A 15,991-nucleotide genomic window follows, 5' to 3' on the forward strand; every position below is an offset into this window, starting at 1 on the left:
GCATTTTTAACTCTGAGATACAATAGCCAACAGCTGAAGGAGTATCACAAACAAAACCCCAATGTTAGGGGAAAAAAGAAGTAAACATATTCTCAAATTAGTTTAATTTCTATTGATTAAATCACCAGAAATCTGAAGTTTTCTTTACAATAGTTATTTATTGGGCTTATATGTTGGTCCAATCATCACCACCTTTGAGCAGTTTATATGCCTGCTTCTGTAAAATAAGGTTAGGAATTATTCATAAAGTTTAAATGAGGAATAACCAACTCAGAATTTCACACTGGTAACAATAAACAAGTACAATTAACAGACCAGAGAATCACACTACAACACTACAATAAAAACTAATATTTTAGAATAAAAAAGTGAAAAAAGAGGAAAGACAAAATTGCAAAAATCAAAGAAAAATCAACATAAATTATTAATGATTATAAAGAAATTATTTCAAATTTTCTTTTACAGCGCTATATGCCCAAAGTTGGAAAGAGAAATATATACCCACAGTGGTAGAATGGTTTCTGAAATTAATGGAGCTAGTCCAATGGTGAAATGGACTATTTTGCTTAGAGCCCATAACTTGACTATATTTCTTATTCTTGTGACCCGGAGACCACTATTAGATTGCTTACAAGACAAGAAGAAAAATCTGATTTTGACTTCAGGATTTGAGGATTAGATTGAACTAGAGAAATATTGTAGCTTTTTAAACAAGATTATTTACATTTCACTTATTATATGTTAGATTAAAATTAAGAGAGTATCTTATGAATATTGGTATTTTAGAATGTTAATTATTAGTATTTTATTTTAAAGATTAGCATCATTTGTTTAAAACTAGACAAGTTGTTGTATTGTTATTATTTCTGGACTAAAAGAAACTCAGAGGTCGTCTTTGTTATAAATTTGATGTATTTTTGTCACTTTGTTTGGTGTTCCCTTTCCCTTTTATGAAATTGAAATTTCATAAAGATATTTTAAAAATAATAAGGGGTCTTCAATCATTATTAAACATATATAATGTCTTATCTCTAATTAAAACAATTTGTTCATCTAGGCAAATTCCATCATGACCGATGATCTCTGGAGAGCCAGGGATGGAGGCCATGCGTCCATCCTGGTTCTCCTTGACCTCTCGGCGGCTTTCGATACCATCGACCATGGTATCCTTCTGCGATGACTGCGGGAGGTGGGAGTGGGAGGCACTGTTCTGCGGTGGTTCTCCTCCTACCTCTCGGACAGGTCGCAGTCGGTGTTGGTTGGGGGCCAGAGATCGTCCCTGAGGCCCCTAACTTGTGGGGTGCCGCAGGGTTCGGTCTTATCCCCCCTACTATTTAACATATACATGAAACCGCTGGGCGAGATCATTCGGAGGCACGGGATAAAATACCATCAATACGCGGATACGCAGTTGTATCTGTCCGCCCCGTGCCAACTCAATGAAGCGGTGGACGTGATGAACCAGGGTCTTGAGGCCGTTAAGAACTGGATGAGAGCTAACAAACTGGTACTCAACCCAGACAAGACTGAATGGCTGTTGTGTTTCCCTCCCAATAATTTGGCCAGTGTTCCATCGCTCAGGCTGGGGGGTCAAATTCTACACCCCTCAGATAGGGTTCGCAACTTGGGAGTCCTCCTGGACCCACAGCTGACTTTTGACCACCATCTGTCGGCTGTGACCAGGGGGGCATTTGCCCAGGTTCGCCTGGTACGCCAGTTGCGACCCTACCTGAACCGGGAGGCTCTCACAACAGTCACTCGAGCCCTTGTGATCTCCAGGCTGGAATACTGCAATGTGCTCTACATGGGGCTGCCCTGGAAGAGCATCTGGCGACTTCAGCTAGTCCAGAATGCGGCCGCACGAGTGATAGTGGGCGCACCGCGGTACGCCCACATAACACCCATCCTCCGCGAGCTGCGCTGGCTACCTGTTGATCTCCGGGTGCGCTTCAAGGTGCTACTTACCACCCATAAAGCCCTTCATGGTAGTGGATCTGAGTACTTGAGAGACCACCTTCTGCCGATTACCTCCCTTCGTCCCATCAGATCGCACAGAGTGGGCCTCCTCAGAGTTCCATCCGCCAGTCAGTGCCGACTGGCGACTACGCGGAGGAGAGCCTTCTCAGTAGCAGCTCCAACCCTTTGGAACGATCTCCCCGTAGAGATTCGCACCCTCACCACAGTCCAGAGCTTCCGCACAGCCCTTAAGATCTGGCTATCCTGTCAGGCCTGGGGATAAGATCTTCATACACCCCACCCGAATGTTGAATGAATGTTGTGTTTTATTGCTATTATTATTTGTACTCACATATTATTTTACGTTCTGTCTTGCACCCCCTTCCCATGAGTTGTAAGCCGCCCTGAGTCCCCTCAGGGAAAAGGGCGGCCTATAAGTGACAATAAAATACGAAAATAAAATACGAAAATACAAAAATCTTTAATATTGATTCCTCCATTGTGGGTAAAGTTGATTTTTCCCCACCTTTGTGCATTACATAGTCTTATTGCAGTTGTCATACATTAAAATAAATATTTTTTACCAACTGCTTAAAAAACAAGCCCAAAATAACAGTCTCAGGTTTCAATTGTATATGAGTGTTTAGAATCTTCTGTATTATTGTATGTAATTGATTCCAACATTTTCTGACTTTTTTACAAATCCACCAACCATGATAAAATAACCCTTCTTGTTGGTTATAGTTCTAGCATAGGTTTGAACAACATTTATACATTGTGGACAGTTGTTCCAATGTACCAACAATAGATTTTATAAAACTTATCTTTAAAACCATAACATAGTGTAAATTTCAATCCTTTCAAATATATATTCCACTGATCCATATGTATATTGTAAGATTTTAGCCCATTTTACCATAATTTTTACTTCCTCTTGTTTCATATTTCAATAAAAAGTTGATACATTTTAGCAATAGCATCTTCATTTGTACACAATTCCATTTCAAATTCAGTCTTACATTGTTCAAAACTAAGTTATTTTATCTAGTTTAAATCTTTGTAATAATTACCAATGACATGAATATACTTCTATCGCCAGCTCTCATTTTTATTTTACATTCTCCTTAACAAAATTCTAATATATTGAAGCAACCATTTATGTCTAATAATCATTTCTATTTTATAAAATGCTTCCTGTGCTGAGATCCACCAAAGCATAGCCTAGGTTTGTATCTGTTTTGTATTCTCAGGGTGGCACATCTAACAAAATGAATTTTAAAATCTACATTAACCTTAGTTTTAATGTATTTTCGATATCCATGCCACACAAATCACAAACCATTCCCTTCTAACTCCAAAAGCCTTCTGTTTTTCAGCAACATCCACTTTCATTTAGAGCTGTCAAACTTGTGGCCCATGAGCCGGATGTGTCACGTGCTGGCGACGCCCATGCCAGGTTTAGCAAAGGGAAAAAGTTGTGATACGTCATGTGACACTGCAGGTTTGACACCCGTGATTTAGACCAAGCACAAGGAAGAGCCAAGCTTTAATGCCCTAAACCCCAGGGGAAAAAATCCTATGGCTTTCTGGGGAATTCAGAAAGTCACTGCTTTCATCTAGAATACTTTGCTTTGTCTCCCCAGACTAGCCTCTACTTTTGCCACTCCTTTGGAGATCTTCTAGACAGGTAATATACCTGGGCCCAATTCTGCTTAGTTTCAGAGCCTAAACAAGATCAGCAGGAATTGTCAACTGGTCAGACAAAACACCAAGTGCCAGATACAGAAAAAATGGTTCAGTTATAAAATGACATATGGAATGTTAGGAATAAAATCCGTTCCTAATACAGCAGCAAGAAGAGTTTGGCAGCCAAAGTACTTACCAAGAAAAGTGGTGTGATCCCCTTATGGGGCTGAGTTCAAGCAGAGGTGGGCATCTGCCTGGAGTACTTTTGAGTTCCTACCCTGAACAGCAATTGGATCCCATCCCACTTGATTCATTTCACACATTCAGCAATGTTGAAATTCCAAGTTCTCAGCCCAAAGGACACAAGCTTAAACATAACCTTCAAAAACTTTTATGGCGGATTACAATAATTTCCCTGTAACCCCATATAGAAAATCCCCCCACCCAATGTTTTCGCCTCCCACTCTTTTCACAACTCCCGGGAATCTGAAAGGAAGGTTTCATCCTCCTCTTTCCCAATTCTTCGTGCCAATAACCCCAACCATATCAAGTTCACGCCTAATACTTTAAAACAGTGAAGCATAAAAATACAGGGTGACATTGTTAAGCAATGAAAGAAGCCAGAGAGCATCAATCCTCGTATGCCAAAGGCACGCTCAAAGATCTATTCAACCCGGGAGCAGCAAATCTTCAGATACGAGCGAGACCAACGTGCGCAGAGCGGATTCACGCGAGGGGTCCCGCCGAGCTGAAGGGAAGCAGCCTCGGCGCTTGGTTACCGAAGACGACCCCAGTTAGCCGCGGAAGGACCGGCACCGGGCCCGCCAATTCCCCGCGGCAGAAGAAGATCCACAAAGCGCCGGCGCTCCCGCCTTCGCCGAACGTTTCCAACGTGTGAGGCTAGATCCGGCTGGGCTGCCGCGGAGGGATCCCCGATCCGTGGGCGGAGGAGTCGAGTAAAGGGAGGGGGGAAGAGAAGGAAGGAGGCGCCGGCGCCGCGGCGGCCCGAGCCGCGGGGGGGGCGGGCGGGGGAAAGGGGCACCAACATGGCGGCTCCATATTAACTTTCCCCCCCTTCGGCAGTGGCTGCCACCGCCGGCCGTCCCTCTCTTGGGTAACCGTCATGCCGGGCATGATGGAGAAAGGAGCCGAGCTCCTGGTGGGCGCCAAGAACAGGGCGGCCCCCAACGGCACCAAGAACGGCGGTGGCGGCAGCAGCCCCGGTTCCAACGGGAACTTTTTCGAGCCGGAAAGCGGCGGCGGCGGCGGCGGTGACAGCGGCGACGAGCACGGTGCGGGCTTTATCTTCCCCCACCCTTTTTTTCTCCCGAACGGGTAGATTTGGGCCTAGTCACGTCGCCCCTGTTTACACTGGCTGACTGGTGGCGACTGCACTGAGCTTCTATAGGTCTCTCTCTCTGTTGGGGTGTGTGCGCGAGCGCGCGCTCGTGCAGAAGAGTGTGAGAGATAAGCGCGCGACGAGGGTCCACACAGGGTGCGGATAACGCGAGTGTGTGTGTGGGGGGGGGGCGTGTGTACGCGCGCGCGCCCTCGATTTCTCTCGGGGGCGCGCGCGCTGTGTGTGTGTGTGTGTGCCTGCTTGTCCGTCTGTCCATCATCCCTCTATCCCGTGGAGAGTGGGTGTGCATTTTCACAATGGGCACACGTGTAGTGCAACCGCAGCTCAGGCGCGGTACTGCATGGCATTTTACGTGTGTGTACACGTTTAGTGGCATATTATAACCTTGCAAACGAGTACGTTGTGGGTGTCTGGACTGTGAAAAGATTGCCATGAAGAGTGGTACACGCAGGTCTAGCTACGTGCAGCCCTTTCTGCCTTGTTTTTTTCTGCTAGGAATGCACTCGAGACATACACCCACGCAACATTGTGCTGCATCAGCACAATAAAGTAAAGGGACCGTTTCTGTATCTTTCTAAATTTAATTTAGCACAATTGTTGCCTTTCTGGAAATTAATCTTTACCTGGAATGTTAAAGGGAAGTAGGCATTTCTTTTTCCGGTGTATATGTGGTGGGGGGAGTAATCTCTTTTTTTCTTCTTTCTCTCTCTCTCTCTCCTTTCTGTCTCTCTCCCTACTTGTTCAAGGCTTTGAGGCTATCAAAGCAGCAAGGCTTGTGCTTATTGGTAATTGTCTATTGCATTGTCTGCGATGCTTCTAGATCCCAATCTCCACATTTTAATTTGTAATGACTATACTTCAATCATTGAAGAGAAAGGCGTCCTTCCCCTTCCGCCCCTCTAAGAGGCATTTATTTTTTCTTTCATTGCAGATGTAGGAATGAGGGTCGGAGCAGACTATCAAGCTCGCATCCCTGACTTTGATCCTGGTAAATATATAGATATATATTTAAAATATATTTGTAATTTGATATCTCTGATGTTTTCAAAAATGGGAGTTTATTGCATGTGTTTATTATAATGAGAATGTAATTGAATTCTGCTGAATATTATGTGAGAGTGAAAGGAGGAGAGTTGCTTTTGTGAAGGTTAAAGGTGTAGGATTTTCTTTGGCACCCCTCCCCCAAGGCTTTGTGCAGCTTGTTCGTGGTCACTGAAGGTTTGCAGAGCCAGCTTTTGATGTTTGGAAGTTGAAATAAGCAGGCCTTATGTATGGAGAATGTGGCTCTTGTCTTCTAAGTAAGAAAGGAAGGATTTTAAATTTTCAAAAACTTACCTGTCTTACATCTACAGTAGTTTGAAAAGATTACTTTATTCCAAGAATATTGAAAACCATGCTTCCTTGATTTTCCAATATTTAAAAGTGGAGAGTAATGAAGTTTTCAATGTAATAAGCAATGCTTCTGTTCACCATGTGATGGAATAGACAAACTTGCACTTCTTGATACTGACTTAACTCAGTCTTAATTTGCATGTACTATATTAGCAGGAAATCACTATTATCCAAACATACTCTTTATCTCTAGCCATATGTACAAGGAAGCACTAATAACTCTTCTGTAAAGCTGGACAATCTTTGTCAGTTGATTACTGCTGCCAATAATTGTGCCCTTTTCTTGAAATTATTATTTCATTCTAGGGTGACTCTGAATCTTTTGTTTTAAAGAAGCAAACTCATTTTCTTTTTTAGAAATATTTTACTATTGCTATTAAAATCTTATCAATTATAAATGCTTCATTTTATAGTAGAAAACTGTTTTCAACAATAAAAGGATTCAGGTTTAGTTTTGTTGTACCTGCCATATATAATGTTGGCTTTTGTTTCGATTCATCATATTTTAAAATATTGCCAGAGGTTGATAGAATTTGTGACTGGATTCTTGATTTTAAAAGTGCTTTGTAATTTTGCATATTTAATATAAATTCAATAATACCCTAAACAATGCTAGTAGAAGAATTTGCAATTGAAGTATTGTCCATTCTTAGTTTGTTGTGTTTCTTGTTTGTTCCCAGAAGTTTCTTTGATATGTTATTTAGACATTTAACAAAAGTCACGCCTCTTTTATAACCTATTTGCCACTTCACAGGTGTTATTATTACTCTATGATGATAGAGTCCCAGTATTTAGTATGGTTGTAGATAATTTGGGAATGTCGTATTTGTTTACAGTTCATCCATTTGGTCTCAATCAGTGATACAACTATAAGAGAAGCATAAACTATTAGATAGGTTGCTGAGGCTGAAATGTGGAACACCATCTCATAATCACCTAACTTAATTATGTGTTCCATAAACCTTCTTGAGTCAAATGATTAATAATTTCACAGAACTGGGTATTTATAAGAAAATAGCAATAGATGACAAAAACCAACATCTAATTGCTTTTTCTCTCTGACCAACTTAACTTCCAGGATTATCATAATGTTTGTCATTTCAAAAACATGAGAGAATATTATATCTTGAATTTATCATTGATCTATTCATGTAAAATGTTCCTCTCAACTTTTCAAATACTCACAGCTAGAATTAACATTTTGAACTACCTACTCATATTACAATGCTTCTTAAGCAGTGCTATTAAAGATGTATAGAATATTTTAAGGATGGATTGCCATTAGTATTTGATGCCTATAGTGTGCCACACTATAAGAATTGTCTTGATTTCTCATGTAACCTCTTTCCCTAAATTTACTTTCATTTTTTTGCTTAATAGATTAAACCTATGGATTTGTTTTTTATATATTTTACCTAGTTGTTTTCTTTAATTGAATTCTTTCTGCTATTTAAATTTTACCAATTTTACCTTCACCCTGTTTACTTTCTGATGCTGAAAAGTATCAGTTGAATAGCAATAACAATAGCACTTACAGACTTACATACTGCTTCATAGTGCCTTACAGCCCTCTCTAAGAGATTTACAGAGTCTGCATATTGCCCCCAACAATCTGGGTCCTCAGGTTATCCACCTCGTTCAGCATTGAACTGCTAGAAGTGAGCAGAGTCAGCCTGCAATACTTCATTCTAACCACTGCACCACCACAGCTCTTATCATATTTTATATGGTAATATATAATATTATATTACTCATATCTTTTCTGTTCATTAGGGATTTGAAGTATCAAAGTTTAAACATTTTCATATGAGAAATCACCCTGTTTGTGTTAGGTGACATGTTACCTAAAGATATTTTCTTCATTTTCAGTTATCCATGACATGAACATATTCCAGCAATCTTTTTTCTTTTCTTTTCATGGCATTGTGTTCATCTTGTTCCATACCTGAGATAGTTAAAGTTGCCCTCAGCTGTTCCTTGACAAAATAATACTTCCTTCTTTAAGCAGACAACAAGCTGTGGCAATTTGGTTGTGGAGTACAATCTGATATGTTTCATCAACTGAGTTCTTTTGGTAGGACTATCAAAAGATACTTATCAGCATGGCATCTATTGGACACTTTAGGGTGGTATGGAGTATATGCCTTTTCTCTCTAGCTTTTGGTGTAATTTCAGAGCTATACGACATTGGGCAGTAGGAAAGTGAGTCTATCAAATTGGGCTTTCTCCTTTACATCCTTGGGCGGGGAGGGGAGAACCCAGCTTCAAAGCTTGGATGAGTATAACTAGCAGCGAAGCAGCAGTGAAAGCAGAAAAGTTTCAGAACGATGCCAGATAGGCGAGAAAGAGATAGGTTCCCAGTCATGCTTTATCGTGAAACTTCTCCAGTGCCTGTCAACTTTTGTTTGGGCTGCTCTTGAACATGAGTGTAGTACTGTTCAGGAAGAGCACTGAAGCCATGTCAAAAAGGAAAGCAAATATCAGTTGATAGTCAAACTCCCTTTGAATGGTGCTTATGCAAAATATATGTGCATAATCAGAGCAAATTTCAATAAAAAACTAAACCTACCATTCTTACTTTCCTCTCAAGGCCTAGCACCATCCCATGTTAAGGATAGAATTTGGTAAACAATTTTATGTCAACTGGAGATATAATGGAAGGGAAAAGAACTTCTTTCGGTCTCCATTTTAAAATGTCCAACATGTCATAAAGCAAACACTGTTTGCAGATGTTGCGTTTGTTCCAGGTTAGGTATTGGCTAGAATAGGGGGGCAGCAAATTTTATGTCAGGACAGGCATACAGTACTTCGACTTTGTCAAAAGAAAGAACCCAAATCTGACCTGGGGACACAAGCAAAATGCAAAAAGAAATCACCAATTAAGAATAAATCAAATTATCTGAATGGTAAAATATATAGTATTAAACTATCATTTGATTTAAAAAATGGGAAATTGAAATTTTTTATTTGGTGACTTGTAAAAGCTTTCACTAAGAAGGCTTGCAGGAAAGCAAGGGCCAGGTGAAAGAAAAATCCTGAAAATAACCCAGAAAATGTGTGGAAAATTATTTTTTCTTTTTTGCTGTTGCTGTTGCTGCTACTACTATAACACCATTCTTTGAGTTTTTTCTGAAATAGTTAAAAGAAATGAAAAGATCATTATAAAATGTTTCCTAAAAGATTCTTTTCAAATTAAGATAAAAATGTGTTCTGCTTGGAAATACATCAAATTAACAAAATACAGCATTAACATTACTTATTTATTTATTTATTAATAACATAATTAACAAATTAACAAACCATGAAAGGAGAGTGAAGCTTACTTCAGACAAAATAGATTTACATGACATGCTAAAAGTTTTTAAAAGGCTCAGAAGTTAAATTGCTGGTAGCATTTTAGATTCAGAAAAACTGAAATATTAGCTATCACTTTATATAGCAAATATTATTCCCTCTTTTTTCTCAGCTTGCTTTGCCTTTAAAATGCATGGTTTTGTATCAGTGGTATATCAGGAAACAAAGTCCACAGTATATAACATTTTTCTTTTAGTGTTTCAATTCCTTGTTTTCAGATGAGTTATTTGGTGTCTTTTTTTGTGCAACTTGCTATAATAAAATATGCTAATTTCCTAGAATTGCTAGTTTAAGTTGCAACAAAAAATTAAAAAATGTAAAGAAAATCAAATCAATAAATGTATAATTATTGCAATTATATTTTTTGGTTTTATTTACTAAGAATATTTTATCTATTTTGCAAAGAATGACTTAATAACTGAAGAATTCTTCCAAACTATTTTTTCCTCAAATTTGAGAAAAAAATTGTTGCTGAAATTTCTAAAAATGTTGTATTTCTAGTTTAATCCTATGCAATATTTTATCTCCAACATTACCTTATATAATTTTTAGTATCGTATAAAATGTTCTTGAATTTTTAATACAGGTATTACAATAAAAATAAAAATGTAATATTTCTGCAGGGTGGTGGTTTGGTAATGTTATAGAATAATTACCTCTTCCTTCTATTAAGATTGAATTTTATTTTTATTTGTTACCCTTGTTTTTTTATGGCTATAATTACATAATGCAGTTTAGATGCCCAGAACCCAGCTGGGTGTTTTATCATGTCTTCTCTTTTAATAGTTATCTTCAAGGATATTATTTGAATTCCTCAGCTAGAATACAGGTAGTCCTTGGGCTACAACAGCAGTTAGCAGCAGAATTTGTGTCACTAAGTGACATGGTCAAAAGGGCAATGTCACGTGACCACACTGTTTAGCTATGTCAATTCCGGCATTCCTGGTGGCCGCCATTAAGCAAGGACCGCTCATGACTGCAATGTTCAACTTCCTGACAGCATTCCCATTGATTTAGCTTGTGGGGAGACAGCTGGAAATGTAAGAAATTGTGATCACAGGGACATTTCAACAGCTGAAACTACAAGGATCCATCATAGGTACCATTCATTCAGTGCCATCATAACTTTGAACAGTTGTTGAACAAATGCTTGTGTTCCAAGGACTACCTGTATCTACCTTTGTGTCCTGGTTTTCTACATTGATCATGTATCATTTTATTTACTGACTTGCCAACTATGGTAATTTTTAGATGCCTCTACACAGAAATGATTCTGTGTCACACTCAGATTTTATGTTGTATACCAACTATTTAGTCATTACTACATATATAAATAGAGAGACGCGGTGACTCTCTATGGCTAAGATGCCGAGTTTGTCGATCAGAAATGTCGGCAGTTTAAATCTCTAGAGCCGCGTAACGGAGTGAGCTCCTGTTATTTGTCCCAGTTTCTGTCAACCTAGCAGTTTGAAAGCATGTAAAAATGCAAGTAGAAAAAATAGGGACCACCTTTGGTGGGAAGGTAATAGCATTCTGTGCGCCTTCGGTGTTTAGATATGCCGGCCACATGACCACAGAGACATCTTTGGACAATGCTATCTCTTCGACTTTGAAACAGAGATGAGCACCGCCCCCTAGAGTCAGGAACAACTAGCATATATGTGCGAGGAGAACTTTTACATTTACCTTTACATATATAAATAAATATATATTATTACAATACATTTATTTATTGCAATTTATATGGCTGCCATCTCAAATTCATATTGAGAAGCTAATAAATTAATATACAGCTTTAATAAATATTCTCTATGTTTTCTGTAGTTATGGTGGTTCTAGATTTTATCTCAGTTTGACAATATTAGTGCTTGTGATTCTTTATTTCCTTGTTTTGAAAACATTCTTGGGCTTTTTGCTACAAGTTGGATTCAGAGTTGATCATACTAAAACAGATCCGTTGAAATCAGCAAGTCATGACACATCCTTCTGATTTCAGTTGATCTCTGAATGTGATTCCTTCTACATCCAGCAACACGTATATGAGGAAAGATTAGTGGGAAAGATTCATCACTATTTTCACAATCCATGATATTTGCACCTTGCAATGGAAGCAGTTTTCATCTTTGATTACCAAATGCAACTGAGGTTGACAATCTATTGCCCATGTCTTGTTGACTACATATCCTATCTTAGACATGCTAAGTTTTCTTTTTGCTGTTTTTTCATCTTTCTCTTTTCTGGCTTGGGAGATTTCTTCAGCTTCTCTTCTGATCACATTTCCACATCATGCTTATGTAGATTTATTATTAAGCAGTATCTCCTTTCCTTCAGTGAATATGGAAAGTACTGTATTTTTCGGAGTATAAGATGCACTGAAGTATAAGACACACCAAGGTTTTGAAGAGGCAAATTTTAAAAAATGTTTTTGCACTCTGCTCCTGGGTGCTGGGGGAGGGGGGGCAAAAATGAACCAAAAAAAGCCCATTTTTTGTGAAAACTGGCCCATTTTTTGTCAAAAAAGGGGCATGAATAGCCTTAGAAGGATTATAGAGTCTCCTGGGGCCTGGGGGGACGACGACAAAATTGAGCAAAAAGTGGCCCAATTTTGCTCATTTCTGCCCTCCCCAGCCCCCAGGAGCACTCTGCAAGGCTCCTAAAGGCTCTGCACAGCCATTTTGGTGAAGGGGGCGGGGTTTCAGGAGGCAAAAAATGTTGTATTCAATGTATAAGATGTGTCCAGATTTTCAGCCTCTTTTGAGGGAAAAAGGTGTCTTGTACTCCAAAAAATATGGTAATCTATCTGTGGCATTTTTGGCCTAGGTTAGTATGATGTGGGAACATTTATTTAGTGAATAATATGAGTGACATATAAAAATAAATAAATTTCTTCCTTCATCAGTGTGGCCCTAAAGCGATCGTTGGTACTTACCTGAACGTCGATTCTAATGATGAGAGAGGGAGGTGCTACCAGTGGGACATACCCAAGCTAACGTCCAGAGGGGGGGGGGAATTATAAATTTGTAATGGCTGATGGAGCCACTACTTGCTGCAACACTCTATGGCCAAATGATGCTTCAGCCTTGTAAGAATCCAATCTGTAGTGTCGAATAAATGAAGTAGGAGTCTCCCAAGAAGCTGCCTTACAGATATCTTCAAATGGCGCTCTAGTCGCCCATGCCGTCGTGGTGGCCGCACTGCGAGTAGAATGCGCAGTAATTCCCTGAGAAGGACTTTTGCCCTTAGCTACATAGGCCAAGGAAATCGCTTTCCTTAACCACCTACCTATTGTGTTAGATGTCACCCGCGCACCTTGCGTGGATAGTTGGAAGGACACCAGAAGAGCTTCTGATTTACAGAATGAAACTGTTTGACGGAGATAAATCTCAATGCCCTGCAGACATCAAGCCTGTGCCAGAGTTGTTCCCTAGGATGAGATGAGCAGGACAAAAGTTGGGCAACACTATCTCTTGTGCCCTATGAAACGGGATATTAAGTTTGGGTAGAAAAGTCGGATCTAACCGTAATGTCACCCTATCCTGGTGGAAAATGCATAGATCGTTACTCGAGGACAGAGGCCCAATCTCTGAGAGGCATCTAGCCAATGTTATAGCAAATCAAAAAAGTTACTTTCAGAGTTAGGAATTGAAGGGACCGAGCGAATTGGTTCAAAAGTTTCAGTCATAGCCTGTAGAACCAAAGGTAAGTCCCATGTGGGGAATCTACGTACCATCGGAGGGGCAATATTGGCAGCCCCTTTCAAGAATCTACTAAAGGAAGATGAGATAGGGGAACCTGACCCTCACCTGGTAGAATGGTGGAAAGTGTCACCATTTGGTGACATACGTCAATCCCTTGTCTAACACAGCTTGCAAGAAGTCTAATACTTGCGGCACAGATGCGTCCTCTGCCCTAATGGACGTTGCCTCACACCACTGTACAAACGCCGACCACGTAGTGTTATATATTCTAGTGGTTGAAGGTCGCCTGGCTACTTCTAAGATGGAAATAACCTTAGCAGATGCCTGGGCCCTACTCAAAATGTCCCTTTCAAGGGCTAGGCGGTTAGTTTTGGCCATTGAGGCTCTGGATAAATCAACACCCGCTGGCACAAACAAATCTCCCTGGGTATTCTCCAAGGTGGAGCCACTGACAGGTGGACCAAGTCCGCATACCAAGGCCTCCTGGGCCAGTCCGGCACTAATAGAATTAGCTCCGCCCTCTCTGACACTATCTTCCTGATGGTCCCTGGAAGAAGGGGAAGAGGAGGGAAAGGGTATAGAAGGCCTGACGGCCATCGGCATCTCAGCACATCCGTGTCCTCGGCTCCTTGAGTCCAATATCTGGTCACAAATCTCGGCAGTTGAGAGTTCACCAGAGTTGCAAACAGATTGATCACTGGAGTCCCGAATCTGTGGCAAATACGCTGAAATATGTCCGGGTGAATCTGCCACTCCCTGTGGTTTACTGTGGCTCGGCTGAGCCAGTCCGCCTGGTGATCGGCAGTCCCGGAAATGTGATCCGCCACTATCGATATCACATGAGTCTCCACCCAGGAGATCAGTCTGTGTGCCTCTGTCCACAAAGCCCTGGAATGACTCCCACTTTGCCTGTTCACATGTGCCTTCATGGTGATGTTGTCAGTGAGAAGTAACACATGTTTGTAATGCAAGGCTGGAAATGAGAGAGAGCGAGACGTGCCGCCTTGAGCTCTAGTTGATGTTGTGACACAAATCTGTCTTTGTCCAATGGCCTTTGAGCCCATCAATGCTCCCCAGCCGAAGAAACTTGCATCCGTAGTCACAGTTACTCTCTGTGGCTCTCTGAACTGCGACCCTTGGTTGAGTGCTGCTGACAGCCACCATCGCTCTAATTTCCAATAAGCGTTGAATTGCGAGCTTAACCAGTTCACATCTAGCTGGTTTCCGGGACGAAGGGAAGGACCTGTAGTACTTCAGGGGGGAAGAGAGGAACTCTAGTATGAGGCCCTGTTGGACAAAAGAGAGGACCCAGGCATCCGGCATTATGCGTTCCCATTGTGATGTAAAATGATGCAGGCGGTCGTCAATGGGAAGTATGGGATTTGCTTCACTTCCCTCTGCAGAAGGGACGACCATGCCCCCTCGAAAGGGCCATTTAGCCTGATCTTGACCTCTACTCCTGTCCTGAAAGAAATTCTTGGACTGGAATCTGTCTCCCCTGGGGCCCCAATACCTGTTCTGCTGAAAGTCAGGTTCAGAGGGTCGGTAGAACTGTCATCTGCGATATGGAGCTGAGCGGGACTCTTGGTGTTTAGCCGTAGATGGGAGGACTTTCTTTTTCTCCTTGTTTTCCACCAAAATGGGATCCAAGGATTCCCCAAAGAGCTTTCCGCCTGCATATGGAGCTGATGTCACGTGAAACTTCGACTTATTATCAATCTGCCAGTTCTTTAATCACAGGAGGCGTCCTGAGGCTACAGAGGCAGACAAAGCTCGAGAGGCAAATTTAACTGACTCAAGCGTGGCATCAGCAGAATATTGGGTTCCGCAATGATCTTGCTAAGATCTTTCATTGTGCGGGTGTCTTCTGGGCATGTGCGCTCCTGCAATTGTTGCAGCCACAACAGAGTTGTTCTATTGAAAAAGGAAGCAGCGGCTGTTGCCTTAATGGCCCAAGTGAAGCTTGAAAACCCTTTCTAAGGATAAGGTCTGCTTTCTTATCCTCAGGCTTCAACTTGTCTGCCACATCTCCCGCAACTACGGCTGCTGAAGAAGACAGAGCGGCAACAGGGGTGTCAACTGTAGGCACCTGAAGGGTCTGGGAGAATGTTTACTTTACATTACTTTACAATGTTATTGTAAAGCTTCCTGTCATCCCAGGGTTAGGGAAAGTACCATGTTGGCCCCATTGACTCTTGACCACTTCTAAAAATAGAGGTGGAGCTGGCACCTCTTCCTTATCTAGGGTTGACTTGGCAAACATAGTTTGTGTTAGGTCCTTGCGGGAATCTGGAGCGGCAGCAGCAGTACTGGCACCCAACTTAGTTGTAGATTTCACCTTGGTTAGCAACTGTTTGAATAGAGAAGGCTGGAAAAGTCCAGCAAAGGTAGGACTGTCCTGCTTTGCTGAGTCCTCATCATCAGACATTACCAGCCCATGCACAGGCTCCTCCCCAGTAACTGACTCCCTCACTGGCTAAAGAGGGGGAACTTGGAGCCTCAGCCTCCTTGGCAACATGGACCGCTTCGGACCCCTTGTCCATAA

General features: G+C 41.2%; 1 protein-coding gene across 1 annotated transcript in view; it reads left to right on the top strand.

Moving 5' to 3' along the window:
• The first annotated feature begins 4,663 nt into the window (after positions 1-4,663).
• Positions 4,664-15,991, top strand: part of RCOR3 (REST corepressor 3) — a 29,343-nt gene continuing 18,015 nt past the window's right edge. The window contains exons 1-2 of the mRNA XM_087717744.1: positions 4,664-4,934; positions 5,934-5,990. Of these exons, the coding sequence (XP_087573870.1) occupies positions 4,766-4,934; positions 5,934-5,990 (226 nt within the window). The 5' untranslated portion in view covers positions 4,664-4,765. The remainder of the gene's footprint in view (positions 4,935-5,933; positions 5,991-15,991) is intronic.

Source organism: Thamnophis sirtalis, unplaced genomic scaffold (genome assembly GCF_051295495.1).
Source record: "Thamnophis sirtalis isolate CommonGarterSnake01/CBP01778 unplaced genomic scaffold, rThaSir2_p1.2 scaffold_6, whole genome shotgun sequence".
Taxonomy (NCBI): domain Eukaryota; kingdom Metazoa; phylum Chordata; class Lepidosauria; order Squamata; family Natricidae; genus Thamnophis; species Thamnophis sirtalis.